We start from the raw sequence: 21756 nt of genomic DNA on the forward strand, positions 1-21756 counted from the left end.
CGCTTCAGCGGCCTTAATGAACAGGGAAAAATGCACTCAAATTCGGATCTTCATGTGGTTTCAGGAGAAAATGTTTTCACCTCTTCTTAGCTGGATGGAGAAAGTCGTAAAAGCCGGCACCTGGTTGCTTGTTCTCACCCCCGGTGCCGGCCGCCGCCCCCCCCGCGCCCCCCGGGCTTCCTTTGAAGGCAGAAGAAAGAGGCCGTGAGGTAATGAGTTGTTTTGTTGCGGCGCCACGGCGTTAGCCGGATAGCACTCCCATCTACGGCGCGTTAAACCGGAGCCGGGAGTCGGAAGGGGGCGCCGCGGCGCCTGGAGAAGCCGGACGGAGGCGGCGGCGTGCGGAGCTCTCAGGTGTGGGAGATGACCGAAGTCTGCAGGTCGCGGGCGAAGCTACCGAGGATTCTGTGCTTTTTAAATTAGCACATTCGGCGCGACCCCGAACACTTGAACGTGGCGTGCAGCACAGGGCAGGACAGGTGGTCCTCGTCGTTCAGCGAAGCACCCTCTCCCCCGTACTACCGTGCAGGATTTGCATACATTTATATCGTGCTATTTTACCTTTCATGTTTACATTTGCATGAATACCGGCCAATTCTAAGCAGTACAACTCACACTCGCTCACGACTCCACTGCCAGCGCATTCCACCCGTATTTTAATATTATCGCAAGTCCGTCGTAACTCCGAGCCGTGGTTAAGTGCAGACCACCTGTAAACCCTTCTGGTTTTTCTTTTACTTTTTCACTTCCATTTTTTTTTGACATATTTATCTATTTATTCTACTAGATGTTTTTTTTTAATTCCATTTTTTTTCGACATATTTACCTATTTACTCTACAAGATGTTTTTTTTCTAATTCAATTTTTTCGACATATCTATCTATTTATTCTACAAAAGGTTTTTTTTTTATTCCATTTTTTTCGACATATTTATCTATTTATTCTACTAATGTTTTCTTTCTTGATTCCGTTTTTTTTTGACATATTTATCTATTTATTCTACTTGATGTTACTTATGTTTTTAAAATTTCTTTTGTATGTTTGGTCTTATATTTTTTCTTTTTTCTCATTTCTTTGTCCCGCTTTTTAATGTTGTTTTACTTTCCACCGATCCTGAGAGCTTGGCCGCTCTCACGGTAATGACGAGAAAAGTCTTGAATCCTTGAACATTCACCGTTCTCATAACACTTGGATCCAACTCATCCATCCATCCATTATCTATACCAGGGGTCCCCGGACCAGTACCGGCTCCTGGATCATTTGGTACCGGTCCGCAAAAAAAAATCTTTCTTGGTACAAATGATCGTTTTTTTTTTTCATTTTTGAAAAACGACTGTTTCCGCCGTCACCTTCCTGCCGAACTTCCCTCTGTCGCACCGTTCCACACATCAGTTCCCACCAGCGAGCCCTGGAAAAGAGTGAGCAGGAACAGAAGTCGCCTGAGAGCTTTTTCGGGAGGAAACGATCAAACGACGAGAGCGCAGGAACGTCGCAGGCTGCAGGCGAAAAGAAAGCTGCTTTAAAAGAAAACATCGAGATTCCTACCTAAGTTACGTGTTCGTCGCCACAGGTGATACAGAAGCTCCGCCCCCGCTATGCATTATCGTCATTTCTGGACGACAAGCCGCTACTTTTTCCACACACTCTGAACACTGAAGAGTTTTAATATGAAACTCATATTAAAACTCATATCAAAGCTCATATTTCATTATATTTCTTATTCTTCCTCCTTTCTACTATTATCTATTACTGTTATGTTTTTACTTGAAACTCTGGCACAACAATTTTCTTCGAGATTAATAAAGTTGTTCTCATCTCATCTAAACAACGATGCGGTTAATTTATGGATTTTTTTGTGCTGACGACTTTCACGCCGCCAAAACATTTATCCTCGTCACATCGGGTCGATGACACGAGCGTGAAATTCAGAGGCCGTTCACTTCCGACACCGAAGAAGACGAGTTTAACTGTTAAAGTTCACAGGAGGAAGACCGAGATAGCCATCGGCTAGCCAGAGTGCTAAATAGTCCGGAAATTATGGTATTTGAGGTGAACGGTGAGCTAATAAAGCTATACAACCAACAAAACTGCTTCGCCACCTTCAGACAAAACACCCTGCGCTAAAACACAAGCCCTTGTAGGTTTTTGAAAGAAAAATAACGGCTCCCACTGACGGCTTCTCAATTATTTTCTGTTAAGGCCCCCCCAGCGACAAGAAATAATAAATAATGATAATAATAATAATAAATAATATCAAAATTCTTCTAAGTAAACCACTGCATTAAACTATACCTTTATTAAAATTAAAGAAAACAAAAAAGAAAGAGATATCGTTCAAGAATAACTTTATTAACATTGTTTTAAGATTTAAAAGATTTTAAGCGTGAAGTTTCCTCGTCTTAGCTTCCGGGTGACTTTCTTTTGTCTCATTATCTTCGTCTCTCTCCGCCTTTCTTTTTATCCCTGTTCAAAAAATGTTCATTTTGTTTCTTGAGGGTTTGTTTACCGCACTTCATATCACCTGCTCGGTGCAAAACAACCCCCACGCCATAGAGCTAATGCTCCCTGCACACACTCTGACGATGAGAACCACTGCTAACTACTGTAGTGGATGTGCAATTACACTTTATTCTAGTACGGCAAAGAAATGCATGTTTCTCAGGGTCATACGTGCCCCTTTCTGGCTCCTCATACTATTTGAGAAGGACTGCTCTACATGATGAAGAGTCACAAAATAATTGTAATTGCCTGATATAAAGTGTAATTGTATTCACATAAAATCCTGTCAACTAGCAAAGGTTTTTTTTATCTGAAGCCCCGCGCCTCTAACCGCTCCAAGGAAACATTTAATGCATTAAACCGGTCTCTGGTACCAAAAAGGTCAGGGAAACGCTGATCTTTTTAACTTGATCTGGCGTTGCAGAAGCCTATCCCAGCCGCTATTGGACCAAAGGCTGGCTCAGCCTGGACCAATCACAGGGCGGCGTGGAGAGACGTACAACCATTCACACGTAACATGGAGACGTCAACACACTCACTCCCATGTCACAGATACATCCTGACGATGGAGGCGTCACTGACCAATGCTGGAAAGAAAAAAATGAAATGGTTCTATTGATCCGTGATTTGCAGTGTATATCAGTGTATTCAGCCTCGCTGGTCCATTTGCATCCTGTTTATTTTTTTTCATTGCTATTGTCACTCCGTTTCTGTTCCTATCCTTGTTGTCGTTGTTGATGTTGTTCACTCTATCTATTTATTTGCGGATGTCTTTTGCCATCTTTCAATTATCCTTTAATTTTCTCTCTATTTATATTCTTATTATCATATTTTATCATATTTTTATTTTTATCATTATATTTAATCGTATATTTTCATTATATATGTTTTCATTATATATTTATTTTATTTATAGATATTTATTGATATTATTACAGTTAACTATAACTAGTTTTTTTAATGAAAATGGCTGGATTTTTTTCATTTACTGTTCAGATACTGAGAAGAGACATGGGGTGAGGCTGCAAGCGGTTGAGCCTCAATGCCGGCTGACGCCGCCATGCTCTGCACTCAGACTGTACCGCTGTCTCTCTGTATGTCGCTATGTTTAAATGTTTAAACATTTTTGCTAGATGAACTACATTTCCAATTTGTCAACAACTGCATGCATGTTATTGGTTTCTTTTGCTGAGCGATCAGAAAACGCCTGCCAGGAGCCACGAAGTGAGGCACGCAGCCCTCCTGCCTCATAGTGGGAGGCGCTCGCCAGCTATGAACCTCACCGCACGTCACTGGTCTTCAATGAACCTCACGCATGTGTTTGTGCTGCGGGAGGAACCCAGGACCTGGAGGAAGCCCACGCAGACACGTGGAGAACATGGAGACTCCACGCAGTCATCGACATTGAGTTTCAACCCAAGGAGAGCGAGAACATAGCAGTTCAGCGCAAACGTGGGCGACCGTGGCTCGGCCGGCGGAGCGGGTCGTTCGGCGGCCTGGCTAGCGTCTGGCACGGCGCCGCCGCCACCATCCGTGTGCTTGTTTGGATGTGAAAGCGCCATTTCAGCTTAGAGCATTTAGCATTGAGCTAATCCGGTTCCCCGTCTTTGGCTCACTTGTTGTCATCGAACGCTACGGTTGGAATCCATAAGAGGAACCGTATCGCTTTGGACTTTTGCAAGAAATGATATAAAATAGTTTGATCTGATCCAGACAGGATGTGACGGGCTGTAAAACGACGGGCCCGGTCCAGCGCCGCTCCGTCCAACACCTCCAGGCTGTAGCTCACGGAGCTCCGGTTGCATGCGCGGCCCCCGTGCATGCGTGCACGTGTGTGCGTGTGCGTGTGTGTGTGTGTGTGTGAAGATCGTTCTCGTGTGAGAAAGCGTCCCTGCCAGAGCAGAAGTTCAACTCGAATAACATCCGAAAAAGACGCGCGGCCAGAATAAGCGGCGTCGCGACCGGAGCCGGCTCGTAAAACGGAGCCCAATAAACGTCGGCGTTCCATCGGCTCCCACGGAGCGTGTCAGAAAACGGACGGCTTTTAACGGACGGACGACTTTACGAAGGAGAGCGGGGGTCGCCTCGCTCCGATTGGCGGCGGACTCCGCGCCAGAATAAGCAGGACGCGCCCTGGCGTCACGACTCTCCCCCGCGAAGCCACAATGTCAGAAAAAAGGACGGATTTGCGTCGACGCCCTTTGACCTCTGGAGGCCTCCACCTCCACCTCCAACTCCACCGCCACCTCCAACTCCACCGCCACCTCTCAGCGCCATTTTATTTTCCTCTGGAGAAACGCAATAGACTTCCGTTCCAGATCCCTCGAGTCTGCATGTCCCCCCCCACCCCGGATCCTGCACCTGGTCCCCTCAGGGTTCCCCCTCTCTGCAACCCAGCCGCCCCCACAGAGCGCAAACAACTCCAGATTCTCCAAAGGTGAAAATGAGTGAAGGCATGGCTCCGCCCCGACACGCCTCTCAACAAATACCGTTCTTCTACTTTCATTTAGAAATCCTTTTTTTCCTCAATCTGTTCTTTTTTTTTTTTATGGACTCAACCATTGGCAGTATCATTGTCACTGTCTGACTTTTTTGTGAATTATCCCTGGTTTGATGTCATGAATAAGCTGCATGCTTTGATTTGATTGAATTTTTGCAGATTTATAATTTATAAATCATTATTTAAGCAGGATTGCACCGTTATTCTGTTGTTTGTTTCTCTCTTTTCATTTATTTAATACTCTGACAGCACCGGATGGATAAATGGAGGGGGAAAAAAAGAGTAAAGCTTTGAAAAACATGTAAAATGTTTTTTTAATATAATATTTGATAATCAAATGTGAATAATTATTTATTAAGAACGATATTTGGATGAAACAATCATTCATTATGAGTGTATCTCAGGGGGCTATCGGCAATTCTAACACACACACACACACACACACACACACACACACACACACACACACACACACACACACACACACTTCCACCTTATATCGCGTGGAAGCGGTCCACGCGCCCATTAGCACACGCGCTTAGTTGTCGTGACAACGAATTAGCCAATGGGAGGACTTTTGATTTATTCCTAAATTATTTTTTAGTTGCCTATTTTTCAACTCTTATTATTTTTTACGATATTTATTTCGTTTTTTTTTTTTTTTAATTATAATTAAGTTATTAATCTGATTGTAATTGTAGTTCTTAATCATATTCTATTACGTCACTCACCCGCCCGTCCGCCCCGCCCACGGTCACGCGCCGCGGTGTTTGATTGACACATGGCCGAAGGCACCGGAAACCCGCGGGAGATGCGTTCAAAGACATCACGGAATTCCCTGAGGATAATAACAATAACAATAATAATAATAATGGTAATAATGATAGTAATAATAATAATAATTGGTTGTCATTATTATTAATAATAATGATAATAGTAACCACGATATTTATTAAGAAACAGTTGCAGAGAGCGCAGTCCTTTCGTTTTATTCCAGTCAATTTGTTTTTGGCGTCAATGTGAGATTAGAGGTCCCTGAACGCATCAGGATTACCAGATTACCTTTCAATCCAGAAGCCAGAAAAAGAGCCTCCACGTTTCACTTCACGGCCTCGCTTCCCGCGCCGTTTAAAAGAGTTGTGTTTCCTTTCCAGCCAATCCAAAACCCGTGCATTTTCATTTGTGCCAAAAAAATATATATAAAGAAATAATCTCCGTTCGAAACGGAGAGCTGTGCTGATATGATGGGATGGAAAAGGGCCGGGACTGTGCGGGGCGGCTCTTATTATTGCTGTCCAGGAAAAAAGGGGCCTTCAGGAGAGGAGGAAAGAACAACCTCATCCCTGCAGGTCACTTCGGCCTCTCAGGCCCTGAGAACCTCCTCCAGCCCACAGAGGGATATGAATAATATTTAAACTTTATTATTTTAATCACGATTTCAACAGAAACCGCCCGGCAACTTCCTATTATTTCTTCCTATTAATCTGATTACATCCTGGCTGCAACCGGTCAATCCACACTGAATGGATTTTTAAATACAGACAGGAAGACGAGTGGTTATGGTTTTTCTGGAATAACATACTTATAACGGTGTAGTTACAAAGGAATAACACGGAATTGTGGGATTGGGATTGACCAATCACGACAGCCCTCTCCAGATATTCATCATGCATAGAAGTCATTCAATCCGAGTTCATCAACAATTTCGGGTTGATAGTCGTCAAACTTCCCTGATGTTTTTAATTTACAGCCCAGCTTTCTTATTATTATTGTTTGCTTCAAGCGCGCCCGCGGGGATATCACACGCTCACGCACACGCACACACACACTTAAAGAAAATTACAATACTCTGAATAATCAAAAATCTCAATTCTAAAAATCTATTTCCGTCCCGTTTTTATGCTATTTATTTTTTGGTTTCACTTCCGCCGCCGTGTTGACGTCACTAAAACAATAATGGGCCGAAATGCGCGTAACGTGTGTGTGTGTGTGTGTGGGGTGGATCGATGGATCGATAATTGCTTTTCACTTTAACTCATCGGTTGCGTGATTCTGCTATTACCGCTAATATTACTATTATTACTGTGTTATTACACCATCGTTTTGCGACACTTGCGTGTTGTCTTGAATTTATTTTCACATCTTTGGCTCATTTTTTTGAGCCAGATGCCAAAATCCCGATGATCTTTCGTGCTTTTATCTTGTTAATCGGTGAAGAGTCGTTATGTTGTCATGGTGCCGCCGGCGGGAGGAACCGGGAGGAACCGGGGATCAACGAAAACATATTTCATGGTGTCACGATCACAAATCGGTATTGGGGTCGTTTTCACAGAGAAAAAGCATGAAAAAGAAAAAAAAAGAACAAGAGATTTGAAAAAATAAAGCTGGTGAAATGAAGAAATGCCGGTTAAAGGTTGGTTATTATTGGTTAAAAGTACTGCTTACAACCTCATTATTATTAGTGGTTAGGCATTTATAATAACAAACTACGTAGTACTATAACTATTACTAATATTAGTATCAATATCATTTTGATCACAACTAGCATTATTATCAGAACTATAACTACCGCTTCCATTGCTATTATATTTTAGCACAAATGCTATTAATATTACTACTACTTATTATCATGATGACTATAGTAATTATAATAATTATCCTTTTTATTGCTGCTACTATTGTCATAATGGCTGCATTTATTATCACCATAATTGCAATTATTATGACTAGGCCTTCTACAATTATTAAAATAGAGAATGCCATAATAATCTTATTATTCTTCTTATCATGAGACGCCAACATGGATGGAGGTAGCGTGTGTGTGTGTGAGTGTGTGTGTGTGTGTGTGTAGGAGGAAAAGGAGGTGGAGCTGGAGGAGGAGAAGGGGGCGGGACCGACAGAGGTTTGGCTACTTCTGATTGGCTTCTCTCTAAGTGATTGACAGGTCATTCCCCCTCCCATTTCTCTCTTTCCTAACTCCGGCTGTTAACACACACACACAGACACACACACACACACACACACACACACACACACCCCTCCCACCCCCCCAAAACAAAAGTCCGCCCGGTGCTCCGGGCCGGCGGAGGCAGTCCCGCCACCAGGCGCTTCCCGTCGGCGTTCGCTCTCCACGGCGGTCGGAGGCGCAGCCCGCGGCGGGATCCCGGCGAACCGCGGCGGCGGCGGCGGGTGAGGGAGGGAGGAGGACCCGCTCTCCCTCCTTCTTCCTTTCTTTCTTTCTTTCTTTCTCTCTTTTTTCCCCCCTTTTTGGCGTGAAATGGCGGAGAAGCGGCGCTCGCCGTGCGCGCTGAGCGTCAAGGCGCACGCCTTCTCCGTGGAGGCGCTGATCGGCGCCGAGAAGAGGCGCCGCACGGCCGGCGAGGAGGCCCCGCTCGGCGGATACGAGGACGGGACGGACGTCCCGGAGCCCGTCCGGAGCCCCGGGCCCCGGCAGGGCGGCGGGGAGGCGGACTGCAACAGCGACGGATCCCGTGAGTGGATGACGGCTCTTTTTGAAAATAGAAAAACCTGGATAAAGTCATGTTGTTTAACAACAACAACATCCGCTTTATTATATTTTATTTATAATTCTACATAGATCACATTGCAGTTCCCGATTTAAAATCACTCACAAAAAAAATCCCCCCTAATAATTTCAATATTTATTCCGCATTTATAATTTCATTTCCGGCAACTATCCGTCGTCACTTCCGGTAATTTCACTTAAATCAAAAAATTGGGGAAAAAATAAATAAATCACGCTTGCGTTGGAAGTCGAAACCGCAAACCGGGAAACGCGATAGCGGGCCGAGGCCGCGCTCCAAGAAATGTGTGTGTGTGTGTGTGTGTGTGTGTGTGTGTGTGTGTGTGTGTATGTGTGTGTGTGTGTGTGTGTGAGACTAATGGGCAGACGCTTTATGAGTTGTGTCGCAATCATAAACACACCAATTAGCAGCGTGTAAAGGCGGTGAAAGTGCCACGCAGAGAGAGAGAGAGAGAGAGAAAGTGATGCTGCGGAATCCCACCGGCCCTGAACACATCACCGCCTCCGTGTCACTAAGAGATGGAGGGAAATTAACAAACATAAATGGACCGTGGGGGGGGGGGGGGGGGGTAGAAAATTAATAAATGCGTGAAAGAAAACACACACACACACACACACACACACACACACACACACACACACACACACACACACACACACACACACACACACACACGGGTCTGACGGGTTTGCCCATACAGGCTCAAGTGCATTGATTCCGAATCTGCAAAATGACAGCTATAATAGAAAATAAATCATGGAAAATAATGTAATGTAATGTGATATAATATAAAATGTTAATGGTTGTGTGTATCGACAAAAAAATGAAGCATCCCTTCATCCATCCGGTTGTTCGCAGAGAGCGAGGACGCGCTGCTGGAGAGCCCGCAGCCCGCGGCCCCCCGCCCGGCCTCCGCCGGCGAGGAGGCCCGGGTGGACCTCCAGGGCTCCGACCTGTGGAAGCGCTTCCACGAGATCGGCACGGAGATGATCATCACCAAGGCCGGGAGGTACCCACGGACGAAGAGGAATATGTGAATGATGAAAAAAAAAAATATATTTTTATCAATAATAATAATTTCATCTTCTTCCGGTTAGGCGGATGTTCCCGGCCATGCGTGTAAAAATCACGGGCTTGGATCCACACCAGCAGTATTACATCGCCATGGACATCATCCCCGTGGATAATAAACGATACAGGTGTGTGTGTGTGTGTGTGAATGTGTGTGTGTGGCTAATACCAATTAAAATAGCGGACACTGTGTTGGACAATAAAAGAACAACATAATACACTGGAATTGAGTTTGTCAGAGGTATTACGGTAATTTTTTGCGCACGCCAATCCTTTCTTTCTTTTTTCACTCTGTCTCTCAATCGTGTCCCGCAAATGGCGCGGCTGTTTTTTCTTCCGTTTGGACCGAAAAATAACAAGGAGAAGGAAAAAGGGCCTTTTGCCTAACCTCTCCACCCTCAAGGTCAAACCAAACAAATGTCGTTGCGGCGGAGCGCGTCGACGCGGCCAAGACTTTACACATGCGCAATCTGTCATTTCCTAAAACCTCCGAGGACGAAACACACACACACACACACACACACACACACACACACACACACACACACACACACAACACATGCATGCGCGGTTTGCTGGGGATGTGCGATCGCGGAAGTGCGTTTGGCATCTAAGTTTTGTTTTTTTTTTACTGTTTTTTTTTTGTATATATATATATTTTTTTAATTGCATAATATGACTGACTCCCAAACAAACCTGGAACTAATTTCGTTTTCTGTGCAACCTGCACTCTGAGCATGGTTAATAAATGTGTAATTACTGTGGAATAGACATAAAAAGGGCTTGGCACCATGTAATGTGCACTGTGTGCATGTGTGTGTGTGTGCGTGTGTGCGTGTGTGTGTGCGTGTGTGTGTGCGTGTGTGTGTGTGTATGTGTGTGTGTGTGTGTGTGTGTGTGTGTGTACTAAAAAATGCAATGCAAATTTTTAAAAAAAACTACAATTAACATGCTGTTTAAATGTATGGGGATGTTTATTTAATCATTATCGTCAGACAAAGGGAAGAAAAAGCAAATCCAAATAAAGACGTCCTGCTTCGGACGAGCAGGACGGGGAGATTCTGCTGAAAAGAAAAAAAAGAAGGAAAAAAGAAAAATAGATGAAATGGTCATTTCAGAAACAATGGATGGATTCATAGAAATGGGAGCGACGAAAAAAATACCCCAGATATTGGAAATAAATAAATACAATTATAATTAAGCTTTGCGTAAGAGAAAAGCTGGAAAGTGTTAAATGAAAGCATCTGTTTGAAACTCTGTGTGTGTGTGTGTGTGTGTGTGTGTGTGTGTGTGTGTGTGTGTGTGTGTGTGTGTGTGTGTAGGTATGTGTACCACAGCTCCAAGTGGATGGTGGCAGGGAACGCCGACTCCCCCGTCCCCCCGAGGGTTTACATCCACCCCGACTCCCCGGCCTCGGGGGAGACCTGGATGCGGCAGGTGGTCAGTTTCGACAAACTCAAGCTGACCAACAACGAGCTGGACGACCAGGGACATGTGAGAGCGCACACACACACACACACACACACACACACACACACACACACACTTTCACGTCTTCCACCTACGTGTGTGTGAGTGTGTGTATGGAGTGCACCTGCAGACCTGATTGATTTGTAACTCAATAAAAGTACAAACTATGAAATGCATCTGAAATGTCTGTTAAATGAGACCAGAAATTTATAGAATTAATTTTTTTTTAATTAGGAAACAATTCAAATGAACATATTTAATATGTATATTCTATTAGAAGACCATATATACGTATTAAATGTAAATAATTACATATTGATTTTCCTATTGTTCTAAATATGGCACCTTTTACATCATTAAAATATATTATTTTAATTCAAATTAATCCTGATAAGGGAGTTAAGCAGTAAATTTACATCACCCCCCCCCCCGAACCACCCTTAGTGGTTTTTCTCCATCAAACGAAAAGAAAATGACAAATAATAATATTGAATGAGGTGTGCAAATGAGAATCACACGTTCGCTCATTCATTGATTCATTGATTGATTCATTCATTCATCCATTCACTCATTCATTCATTCACTCATTCATCTCCAAGCTGGAATTCGATTGGTGACCTTAATTTTAGCTGTGAGGCCGAAGCGCTGACACACTGGTGTCAAACTCAAACACACACTGGGCCAAAATTCAAAACTGGGACAAAGTCGCCGGCCAACATTGACATTTATTGAAAAGAAAATCTTCCCCCAGATGTAACAATGAAGCCTTTCAGATAGACCAAAACACGTTTTGCTTAAAAACTTAATATGGAACAAGCAAAGTGTAACACTGTACGATATATAACTTCATATTGCACATGTGCGAAATGGAAATTCAAATGAAAAAAACACATCATTTCTTAAATAAAAATTGAAAATACCCTTTTTTATTTGCAGCCGTCTGAATTAAATTTCAACAGTAAGCTTTTTTCCACGGACTAACAGTAAATGTAAAATCCCAATAATAAACCAATTAACGAGTAATACCATTTTTCAATGACGGGGATCCCAGTATAATCTCGGCGGTCAGCTCTCGTCACGGCTTCACCGACCAAATATCATTTCACTGCGGGACAAAGTCGGCCCGCGGGCCGGAGTTTGCCACCTTTAGGCAAACCGACGCTTCGCTTCAAAACAAACAGATATCAGGTGGACAGATAGACGGGGGCTAAAACCCGAGGCTCCAACCCCGAATCAGACGGCCGAGACGGACTTTTATAGTCTGAAGGTCGGCCCGATCCAAAGGAGGCCTTTAAAAGCGGCGTCTTTCCGCTCCCCCAGATCATCCTGCACTCCATGCACAAATACCAGCCGCGGGTGCACGTGATCCGGAAGGAGTGCGGCGAGGAGCTGTCTCCGGTGCGAGCCGTCCCCGCCGGCGAGGGGACGCGCTCCTTCTCCTTCCCCGAGACCGTCTTCACCACCGTCACCGCCTATCAGAACCAGCAGGTACACTCCTCCTCCTCCCATCCCACCTCCAACGCCCCCGCCGACCTCCTCGCTGTGTCAACACACACACACACACACACACACACACACACACACACACACACAGCGCTGGGCGGCGGTGGCACCGCAGGCCGCCGCTGGGTTAGTATCAAGTTTTTTATTTTGTTTTTTTTTAAACAAGCTGGCAGGGATGAGGGATAAATATTATAACAGCTTCCCAGAGATGCACCGGCACGTAGTTGAACTTAGAAAAATATTATGGGATGGCCTGTAGAGGTAGAACATTAGCACGAAGCTAACAGGTATGAAAGCCAAGCTTTCCTCGCGGCTCGCCGGCGGCGGCGCGTGCGCAGCGAAGCACTCGTGAACACATATGTTTGGTTTTACCCCGATACCAATATATCGGCTGATAATCGAATGAGATTAATCATTCATTTTTACTGATCTCATTGCAGAGCATCTCCTGCCGTGTAATTACATATTACTTGTTATTACTGCCATATTAGATTAGATTCAAGGCCACCGAGTAGCAAAATACACTTAGCATCTGATCGGAAATGCATAAAGTGCATATGTAGAGAATGTGCACTATTTACAGATAAATGCAGTATATACTGAATCTTTTTTTTTTACAGCTAGTGTAAGTATGGTGGATAATTGTTGTGTGCAGATGCTACAGATTCAGACATGAAATTTCCATGTTGGAGAAAATATTCCACATCAAATCAGCTAAAATGTCTTTGAATGAGCTTTGCTCCTCGTGCACGACGCCGTCCGACGATTCCCTCCAGATGTTGAAAGCAAAATCTGCTGGGTTTTTTTTGTTTTTTATTTTGTTTCCCGCGGCGGCTCAATGTCAGAACACGCCGGCGCTGCCTATAAAAGTCCCTTAAGATGCGGGTCACGGAGCCGGGGGTCTCGTACGCCACCCACATCCTGGGTACCCACACACGCACACACACTTTTAGTCACACACACACACGTGCTAAACGGCGTGCTCTCTGCTTTGCAGATCACCAGGCTGAAGATCGACAGGAACCCCTTCGCCAAAGGCTTCAGGGACTCCGGCAGAAACCGGTGAGTTCATTCGGAGCCTTGAGATTTTCACCAGCCGCGTCTGTGTCGCCACGGTTACGTCGGGGGATAAAAACCGTCCGCCCCGCCCGGATTCCAGGCGGTCCCCGGGAATGTAAACATCAACAGCCAAATAATGGAAAGCGGAGAGCGTCCCGGAGAAAATCTGTATAAACACATCTCTAAATATATATATAAACACGGCGGCTAAAAGTCCAGCCGCTCCCCGGAGGCTCGCAGAAATCATTAGCGGCGAGGAAGAGGAGGGAGGAAGGTGGAAAGCTGGATAGCTGAGGGACCCTGACAGCTGACCCTATAAAAGTTCGAGCTCAGGAAGAGCGGGAGGGAGAACAACAAGGGGAAAAAAAAAGGAAAAAGGAAAAAGCTCCCTTTGAATAAAACGGGTCCGAGCGAGGCTCCGATTGGCCGCCGCCGCGCTCGCTCCGGGCAGCTTGTCTAAATTATCGCCGCGGCTGCGACCCCGCGGGGGGAGGACTTTTATCCTCACGCTAACGAGGAATAACCGAGGACTTGAATTACCGCCCTTCCACGCCACCGGGGGTGGGGGGGCAGATTTGGTGGCGTGGAGGTGGGAGGAGTGAGTCCCACCTCATAAATCCTTGCCGCGGCTTCCTGCTCCTTCGTTCCTGATTCGCCCGTAAAAGGCCGTGTGAAAGCAATTACCTCCGCGCGCCCGGGCCAATCGCAACATGGCGTTTATGCCCCCTCATTACCTGCAGTCTCCGTGGCGACTGAGATGGTCGTCAGAGCGTTAACGTCTGCTCCGCTCCGCTCCGCTCCTCAGGATGGGCCTGGAGGCGCTGGTGGAGTCTTACGCCTTCTGGCGCCCGTCCCTGCGGACGCTCACCTTCGAGGACATCCCCGGCATGGCCAAGCAAGGTACGCGCACACGGACGCCGCCAACGCCGGAAATGAGAAGCGCTCCGGTGGTTTACGGAGCTCCTCCTCCACCGAGCACCACCTTGTGAAACATCTGGCCCTCAGAGGGCGGCCGGGACCCACGGGTGAACTCCTGAAAGCACAAAGGCTGACGGGATGAACGACAGGGTGGACAGTCGATGAGTGAAAAGTCTTTTTAGGACATGTGGGTGCCAAAGTAACGGTTGGAGGTCTTTATCTGACATGGATGAGAGGCTGAATCGTCCCTTCAGATACAAATTGAATTTCTTCCAGAAGTGAATATTCGGATCTTAAAGGAGTAAACAAATACATGCGTTCCAACCCCTCCAAAAAGGTCACAAAATAAGATAGAAAAACCTATAAACTCTAGAAAGCATCTTCTTTCTGGGTTCGCCGCTTGCTTTCTTTGGGCCCCGAGATGACGATGATTAAAATGATACACCAAATAAGCAGAAAGATATGAAACGATGCCACGCGAGAGCAGCTCGGCGTGCTGTTCGGAAGACGCGGCGGCGTCCTGAAGCTTGGCGCTTGCCGCCATTTTCAGATTTAGATTTTTCTCGCTTTTGTATTCATATCATGAAAATCTTTTTCAAATTTCAAGGATGAAATTTGCTGGAGTGGCACTTTGTATCTTTAAAAATTCTTATATAAAATGATTAGTATGTTAAAAACAAATCTTATATAAAGTGATTAGTAAGCTAAAAAAATTCTTATATAAAGTGATTAGTATGTTAAAAAAATCTTATATAAAGTGAGTAGTATGTTAAAAAAATTCTTACATAAAGTGATTAGCATGCTAAAAAAATCTTATATAAAGCGATTAGTAAGCTAAAAAAATTCTTAAATAAAGTGATTAGTATGTTAAAAAATTCTTATATAAAATGAGTAGTATGCTAAAAAAATTCTTATATAAAGTGAGTCGTATGTTAAAAAATTCTTATATAAAGTGAGTAGTATGCTAAAAAATCTTATATAAAGTGATTAGTAAGCTAAAAAAATTCTTATATAAAATGAGTAGTATGCTAAAAAATTCTTATATAAAGTGAGTAGTATGCTAAAAAATCTTATATAAAGTGATTCGTAAGCTAAAAAAATTCTTATATGAAGTGAGTAGTATGTTAAAAAATTCTTATATAAAGTGATTAGTATGCTTAAAAAAATTCTTGTATAAAGTGATTAGTATGTTAAAAAATTCTGATAAAAAGTGATTTGTAGCTTAAAAAAATTGTATATAAAGTGATTTGTATCTTTAAATATTCTTATATAAGTGATTAGTATGTTAAAAAATTCTGATAAAAAGTGATTTGTAGCTTAAAAAAATTGTATATAAAGTGATTTGTATCTTAAAATATTCTTATATAAGTGATTAGTATGTTAAAAAATTCTGATAAAAAGTGATTTGCAGCTTAAAAAAAATTGTACATAAAGTGATTTGCATCTTTAAATATTCTTATAAATTATGCCTCAATTTATGCCTCTCACCCATCGTCAGCCAGGAGAACCTGCAGGACCCCAATGCAGAATAAGGGAAATGAATGAGTGAACGTCTGAGCAGCCTGGGATATTTTCAAACCAACGCTACCTCGGTCTCACCCGGTGGGACGAAAACCACGATTTCAAAACCGCCGATTCCACCGTTCAGTACGCTTTTCTTCTGCTTGTATTTTTGTGTGTGTGTGTGTGTGTGTGACACACTCTGCGGCGAAGTGACAGCGAGGTGGAAACAGACAAACACGCAAACATCCTCGCCGTGGACGTTTAGCTCCAGAGAGAGCGCGTAGGGTAATCAGTGTACAGGAAATGTCTCCTTTCTCCTCGTAAAGTTTAAATCGGCGCAGCAAAGCGAGGGGGGAAGCCATGGCTTCTCTGCGGCGCCTCTTAACCGTTTCCTTACAAGCCCCGTCGCCGTCCGGCGTTACAAACCCACGTATTTTCCATACGCGTACCAAATAACCGCTTCTCCAACTGCGTCAAGATGCCATATATATATATATATATGTATATGTGCACATTAAAAAAAAGCAGAAAATGGACAATAAAAGGTTTATTCTACCGTCATCTGCTGGTGTTATACGAGCAGGAGAGAGAGAAGATATAAGCTTTTTACACGGGAGGGTTTTAAAGGCGGTTGGCCTCCTGGCTGCGGTGGCTCGCACCTGCACTGCTAAAACACAAGTTTGCAAAAGGCTGTTGTCATCGGTTGGAGGGGAAAAAAAAAAAAAAAAAAAAAAAAAGTCGGGGTATCCGAAGCCAACGCTTTCTTTACGCGGTGGCCGTTTTGACATTTAATTGCAGGGTGGGGGAGGCTTAATTACGGCCGTGTTCCATTCGGATGGGGCCGGGCTCTCCGATCGGGTCGACCGCAAATACAGAAGGCGGGTTCAGGTGGCGGCCGACCGCAGGATACACAAACTGGCAAATTAGCAGGAAGGAGGAGCGTCTGCGAGGCCGCAGGGCTGAATGATGACAGGGTGAAGGCTTCAACACCACAGCTGACGAGATCATGGGTGAATGGATGCACAGAATGACAGCTGGGCTGCAGGATAAGATGTGTGGATTATGGATGAATGGATGAATGGATGGATGAATGAATGAATGGATGGATGAATGAACAAACGAGTGAACAAACGAATGGATGAATGAATGAATATATGGATGAATGAATGGATGAATAAAGGAACAAATGAATGAATGGATGGATGGATGAACGAACAAATGAACAGATGAATGAACGAACGGACGGACGATGAATGGATGGATGGATGAATGAAGGAACGAACGAAGGAATGGATGAATGAACAAACGAATGAACAAATGAATGAATGAATGGATGGATGGATGGATGAATGAAAGAATAGATGGATGGATGGATGAATGAATGGATGAATGAACGAACGAGCAAACGAATGAATGAACGAACGAATGGATGAATGAATGAATGGATGAATGAATGCGACATGCATTTCAACTCGAAACCAGGGGCGGGCGATTATGTCTTATATCATTGTTATGCGCGGGCCAACCAGGTTTCATGTACGTTAAACAAAATGAAAATTGCAATTTGAATATTTACATTTTTTGGACATTTTATTTCAAGTTTAAAAATTGTGAATGATCATATACATTATTTTGTATGGAATCATCCGTGCAAAATGAACGAAAAGGTAAAAGGAGTTTCTCAATTCAATATTGATTGAAAGTACGGATTAGAATATTCAAAGAAAATAGTTTGGTGAAGCGGATTAAAAAGCGAAACGTGCTGTAAAATGCTCAGGTCGCCTCTAAACTGTTTCAAATTCCTGCTGAATGACTGGAAACCTGTTTCGGCCTCTCGAAGCCGTGATTCCACGGGATTTCACCTCCCGTTTTCCAGCCGAATATTTACTTTCCTCTAATCGTCACGGTTACCGCGCCGCGTTTCCGAGCCAGACGCCGCGAAAACAATGGTATTTATTTGACCTCGGCCGTCTCCGTTGACGCCGTGCGATGACGGCGGCGGAGCGACTCGGGTTTTCTGACCTGACTTTTCCTCTGGCGTTTGTCGGCAGGAGTCCCGGGAGCCCACGGAGGGGTCGCCTCGTCGCCCCACCTGCTGTCCACGTCGCCGTGCTCGTCGCCGTTCCAGGTGTGCCAGCTCAGCCCGCCCGACTACGCCTGCGGCCGCCCGTCGCATCCCCTGCATCGCTACGGCAACCCGCCCGAGCCCTTCCCGTCCCCGCGGGGTCCGTCGGCGTACGACGGCGAGGGATTCTGCCCGCTGCCGCTCCCGGCCTCCCAGCTGGGCTACCTGTCCAACCCCAGCCCGCAGGGCTACGCCGGCCTCCGCCTGCACACGCCGCCCTACGGCCTGTACGGCTACACATTCCCGCCCTCGCCGCGCCTCGCCGCCAGCCCGGACAAGATGGCGGCGGCCGCCAGCCATCAGAGCCCCTTGCTGGGCTCGTCCCCGAGCGGGACGCTAACGGACAGCCTCGGCGTGCTCGGCGGGGGACAGCAGGGCTTCCTGTTCGACTCGCGGACTTTGGGACTCGCCGGCAGCCAGCCGGGAGGCGGCGCCTCGCAGGTCAGCGCCCACATGGGCTGAAGGTGGACCTCTGAGGCTTCAGCACCTTGTTCTCCGGCTCCGGCCGGGCGGGCGGGCGGAGGAGCCGAGCGGCGGAGAAGATCTCCCCGAGGACGCCGCACACGACGAGCGTCGCCTCCGTCGCGCCAACAAAACCGGCGGCTCTGGACGCCGACGGCGGTCCCGGCCCTCACGCCGAACAGCGAGCACTTCCTGCCTCCTATCTTCTCCACGTCCAAAGATCACGCGCCGTCGTCTCTCACTTCCCTACCAACTAAATTCATCTCGTGAATGTTTTATGTCCTTCGATATCCATCTTGTGTTTGTAGAGAATCAGCGGGTTTCACCACTCCGGACTCTTTATCTTGGGGGGGTTTATATATACTGCTCAAAAAAATAAAGGGAACACATGAACGACACAATGTATCTCCAAGTCAGTCACACTTGTGTGAAATCATAGTGTCCACTCAGGAAGCAACGCAGATTCATTTTGACTTGTTTTAAGGACATTACATCAAAGTTGGATCAGCCTGGAGTTTGTTTTTACACTTTAATTTGGAGTGTGATTCCTAATCCAGACCTCCATGGGTTGATACAATTGATTTCCATGGATCATTTTTGTGTGATTTTGTTGTCAGCACATTCAACTGTGTAAAGAGCAAAGTATTTCATAAGAATATTTCATTCATTTAGATCTAGGATGTGTTTATTAAGTGTTCCCTTTGTTTTTTTGAGCAGTGTATTTTCACACATTCATCGGCGTGATGAACGGCTGACCGGTTTATGTTATAATACGTCTGGTTTGACAGACACACACACACACACACACACACACACACACACACACACTTGATGCAGCTGTTGGGATGTGGGGGAGATGTGTACATAACGTGGCTGTGTGACCCTTCGCACTTAAAACCCCCCGAACACCTCGGCCACCGGCCGGCCTCCGTTTCCGCCGCCCGGCTTTTCTTTTGCAAATATTATCGATATTATTTGTTTCGTTCCGTTTTGTTTTTTTTGCAGAGGACATTAATACACACCCGTGTCCTTTTCCAGCAAAATAAAAATGTATCCACGCAGAGAACCTTTACATGGAGTTGCAGCTTGGTTGTTCCGGCGAAGGTTCCCACATTTCAGTGTTCTGCACGCGTCCGAGTGGAGAACTCAGGGTTCTGCGGGTTCCTCACACAGAACTAACACATGCAGGAGGAACATCGGCGACCCGACATTGTCCGGACGGATCAATGACAGGGTGAATGCTTGTATGTCTCCATATAACGTGTGAATGAGTGAGTGAATTACAGTTTTGTGAATGAGAGGGTGAACGGTTGTACGTCTCTAAACGAGGTGTGAATGAGTGAGTGAATTATCTCTTTGAGATTTGAATGAGAGGGTGAATTTTGTGCATCTATGACGTATGGATGAGTGAGAGAGTGAATAGTTATGTCTCTATGACGTGAATAATTTGTAGGTTTAACAACATGTGAATGAGAGGGTGAACGGCTGTATGTCTCTACATGACGTGTGAGTTATAGTTTTGTATGATGTGCGAATGAAAGAGTGAATGTCTGAATATGATGTGAATGACGCGCAGGTCTATGACCAGTGAGTGGTTGTATGTCTGTGTGACTTATGGATGAGCGAGTGAATGTCTGCTTGTCTCCACAGGACGTGTGAATGAGTGAATATTTTAAGTCAATGAGAGGGTGAATGGATGTTTGTCCACATGGCATGAATGAGTGAGCGAGTTATAGGTTTCTGAACGCTGTGTGTATGACGTCTGGATGAGTGAGTGAATGTTTGTCTCAATACGACGTGAATGTGAATGAACGGTTGTCTGTGACCTTTGACCCCATGACAGCCGGGCTAGGCTGCGGCGCCACAATTCACATTAATGAATGAATGAATGGATGAATGTTGCACGCCGTAACTGACACTCGAGGTCGAATCCAGCGGGGGCCGAATCCCGAGTAACGCCAAGTTCCGCGTAGTTTCCCAGCGAGTGTTTGTCCGCTCCTTTTTCTTAAATTCTCGGTCAAATTCAAAAAGGTCCCTCAGGACAAACCAGACGTCGCCGCGACGACTCCAGCTACAGATATGAGAACGCGGCCGATCGCCATCCGCTAACGTCTTCCGCCGCGTATCATTCTGCTTTCGGATAGCTGACCTATTTTCGCAGAATAATTAAAACCGCCACAACCCCCTCCGCCCGGTCGGAAAATATCTTCATTAGCATAAAAACTCCAGAAGGATGGAAAATCTTATCACAAGTCTCCCGTTGTGCTGCAAAGTTCTGACGTGCCCCGAAGGCGACGCGTGAAGACGCAAGATCGACATTCGGGGACGGGAATACGGCCGACGCGTTTCATGGTTAATTCACGGGGAAAATCATTAATTCTCCTCACCAGAAGGGAGTCAAGTCTCACACACGTCCGTCGACACACACACACACTCCGCACCGACAGGGCCTCTATTGTGTGATCGAGTTCCCGAAGCGGCGAGCTGGAATGGCTCCTCCGTTTTATCCCACCCCGTTTCATTTTCTGCAGATTACGCGCCGGCGCGGAAACAAATCCCGACGACGCTGCCGGATTATGAGACGGATCGTGAGGCAAATGTGAGCCTCGGGTGTGAAGGTGCCTATGTGTGTGTGTGTTTGTGTGCACATTTGTGTGTGTTTATGAGTGGCAACAGGTGGTTGAGATGTCAAGGAGTGTGTGTGACCTCGCCGTCTCAAAGTTCACGCCAGGAGAGCGCCAGGAGATCCCCTCCACGCCCTAAACTCTTATTAATCTGCAGGCAGAGAGGCCTCCCTTTGTTCTTTCCTCTTCGGATGCGTTCGCTGTCACCGCAGCGTTGTAATTCTGACCTATTTTAAACACCTGAACAAGCAGAGCGCGCAAGACTCCTGAGAGAAAAAAAAATAAAAACCGGGAGGAATACTCTCGAGTATTGCTTCCTCGCCTCGTACCCCAAATGAAATTTGAAAAGAAAACAGGGCCGGCGGCCGGCGGCGCTGTAACAGAAGGAGGCGGAAAAGCTGCTGACGCTGCGCTGGAGGAAACACGTGAAACTCACGCTTATCTTCACGTCCATGGAAAGCTTAACCGGGACCGGGA

At 45.6% G+C, this 21756-nt stretch overlaps 1 protein-coding gene across 1 annotated transcript; it reads left to right on the top strand.

Annotated features, from left to right (window-relative positions):
- The first annotated feature begins 8083 nt into the window (after positions 1 to 8083).
- On the top strand, positions 8084 to 19727 carry tbx18 (T-box transcription factor 18). Its single transcript, XM_086167238.1, has 8 exons — positions 8084 to 8490; positions 9403 to 9553; positions 9642 to 9743; positions 10938 to 11109; positions 12406 to 12573; positions 13586 to 13650; positions 14453 to 14547; positions 18120 to 19727. Exons 1-8 carry the CDS (start codon positions 8277 to 8279, stop codon positions 18653 to 18655), a joined length of 1503 nt encoding a protein of 500 aa, XP_086023364.1. The 5' UTR covers positions 8084 to 8276; the 3' UTR covers positions 18656 to 19727.
- Positions 19728 to 21756: the final 2029 nt, after the last annotated feature.

This window comes from Fistularia commersonii, chromosome 20 (assembly GCF_037954325.1).
Source record: "Fistularia commersonii isolate RoL2024-O1a breed Wild chromosome 20, RoL_Fcom_v1.0, whole genome shotgun sequence".
Lineage (NCBI taxonomy): Eukaryota > Metazoa > Chordata > Actinopteri > Syngnathiformes > Fistulariidae > Fistularia > Fistularia commersonii.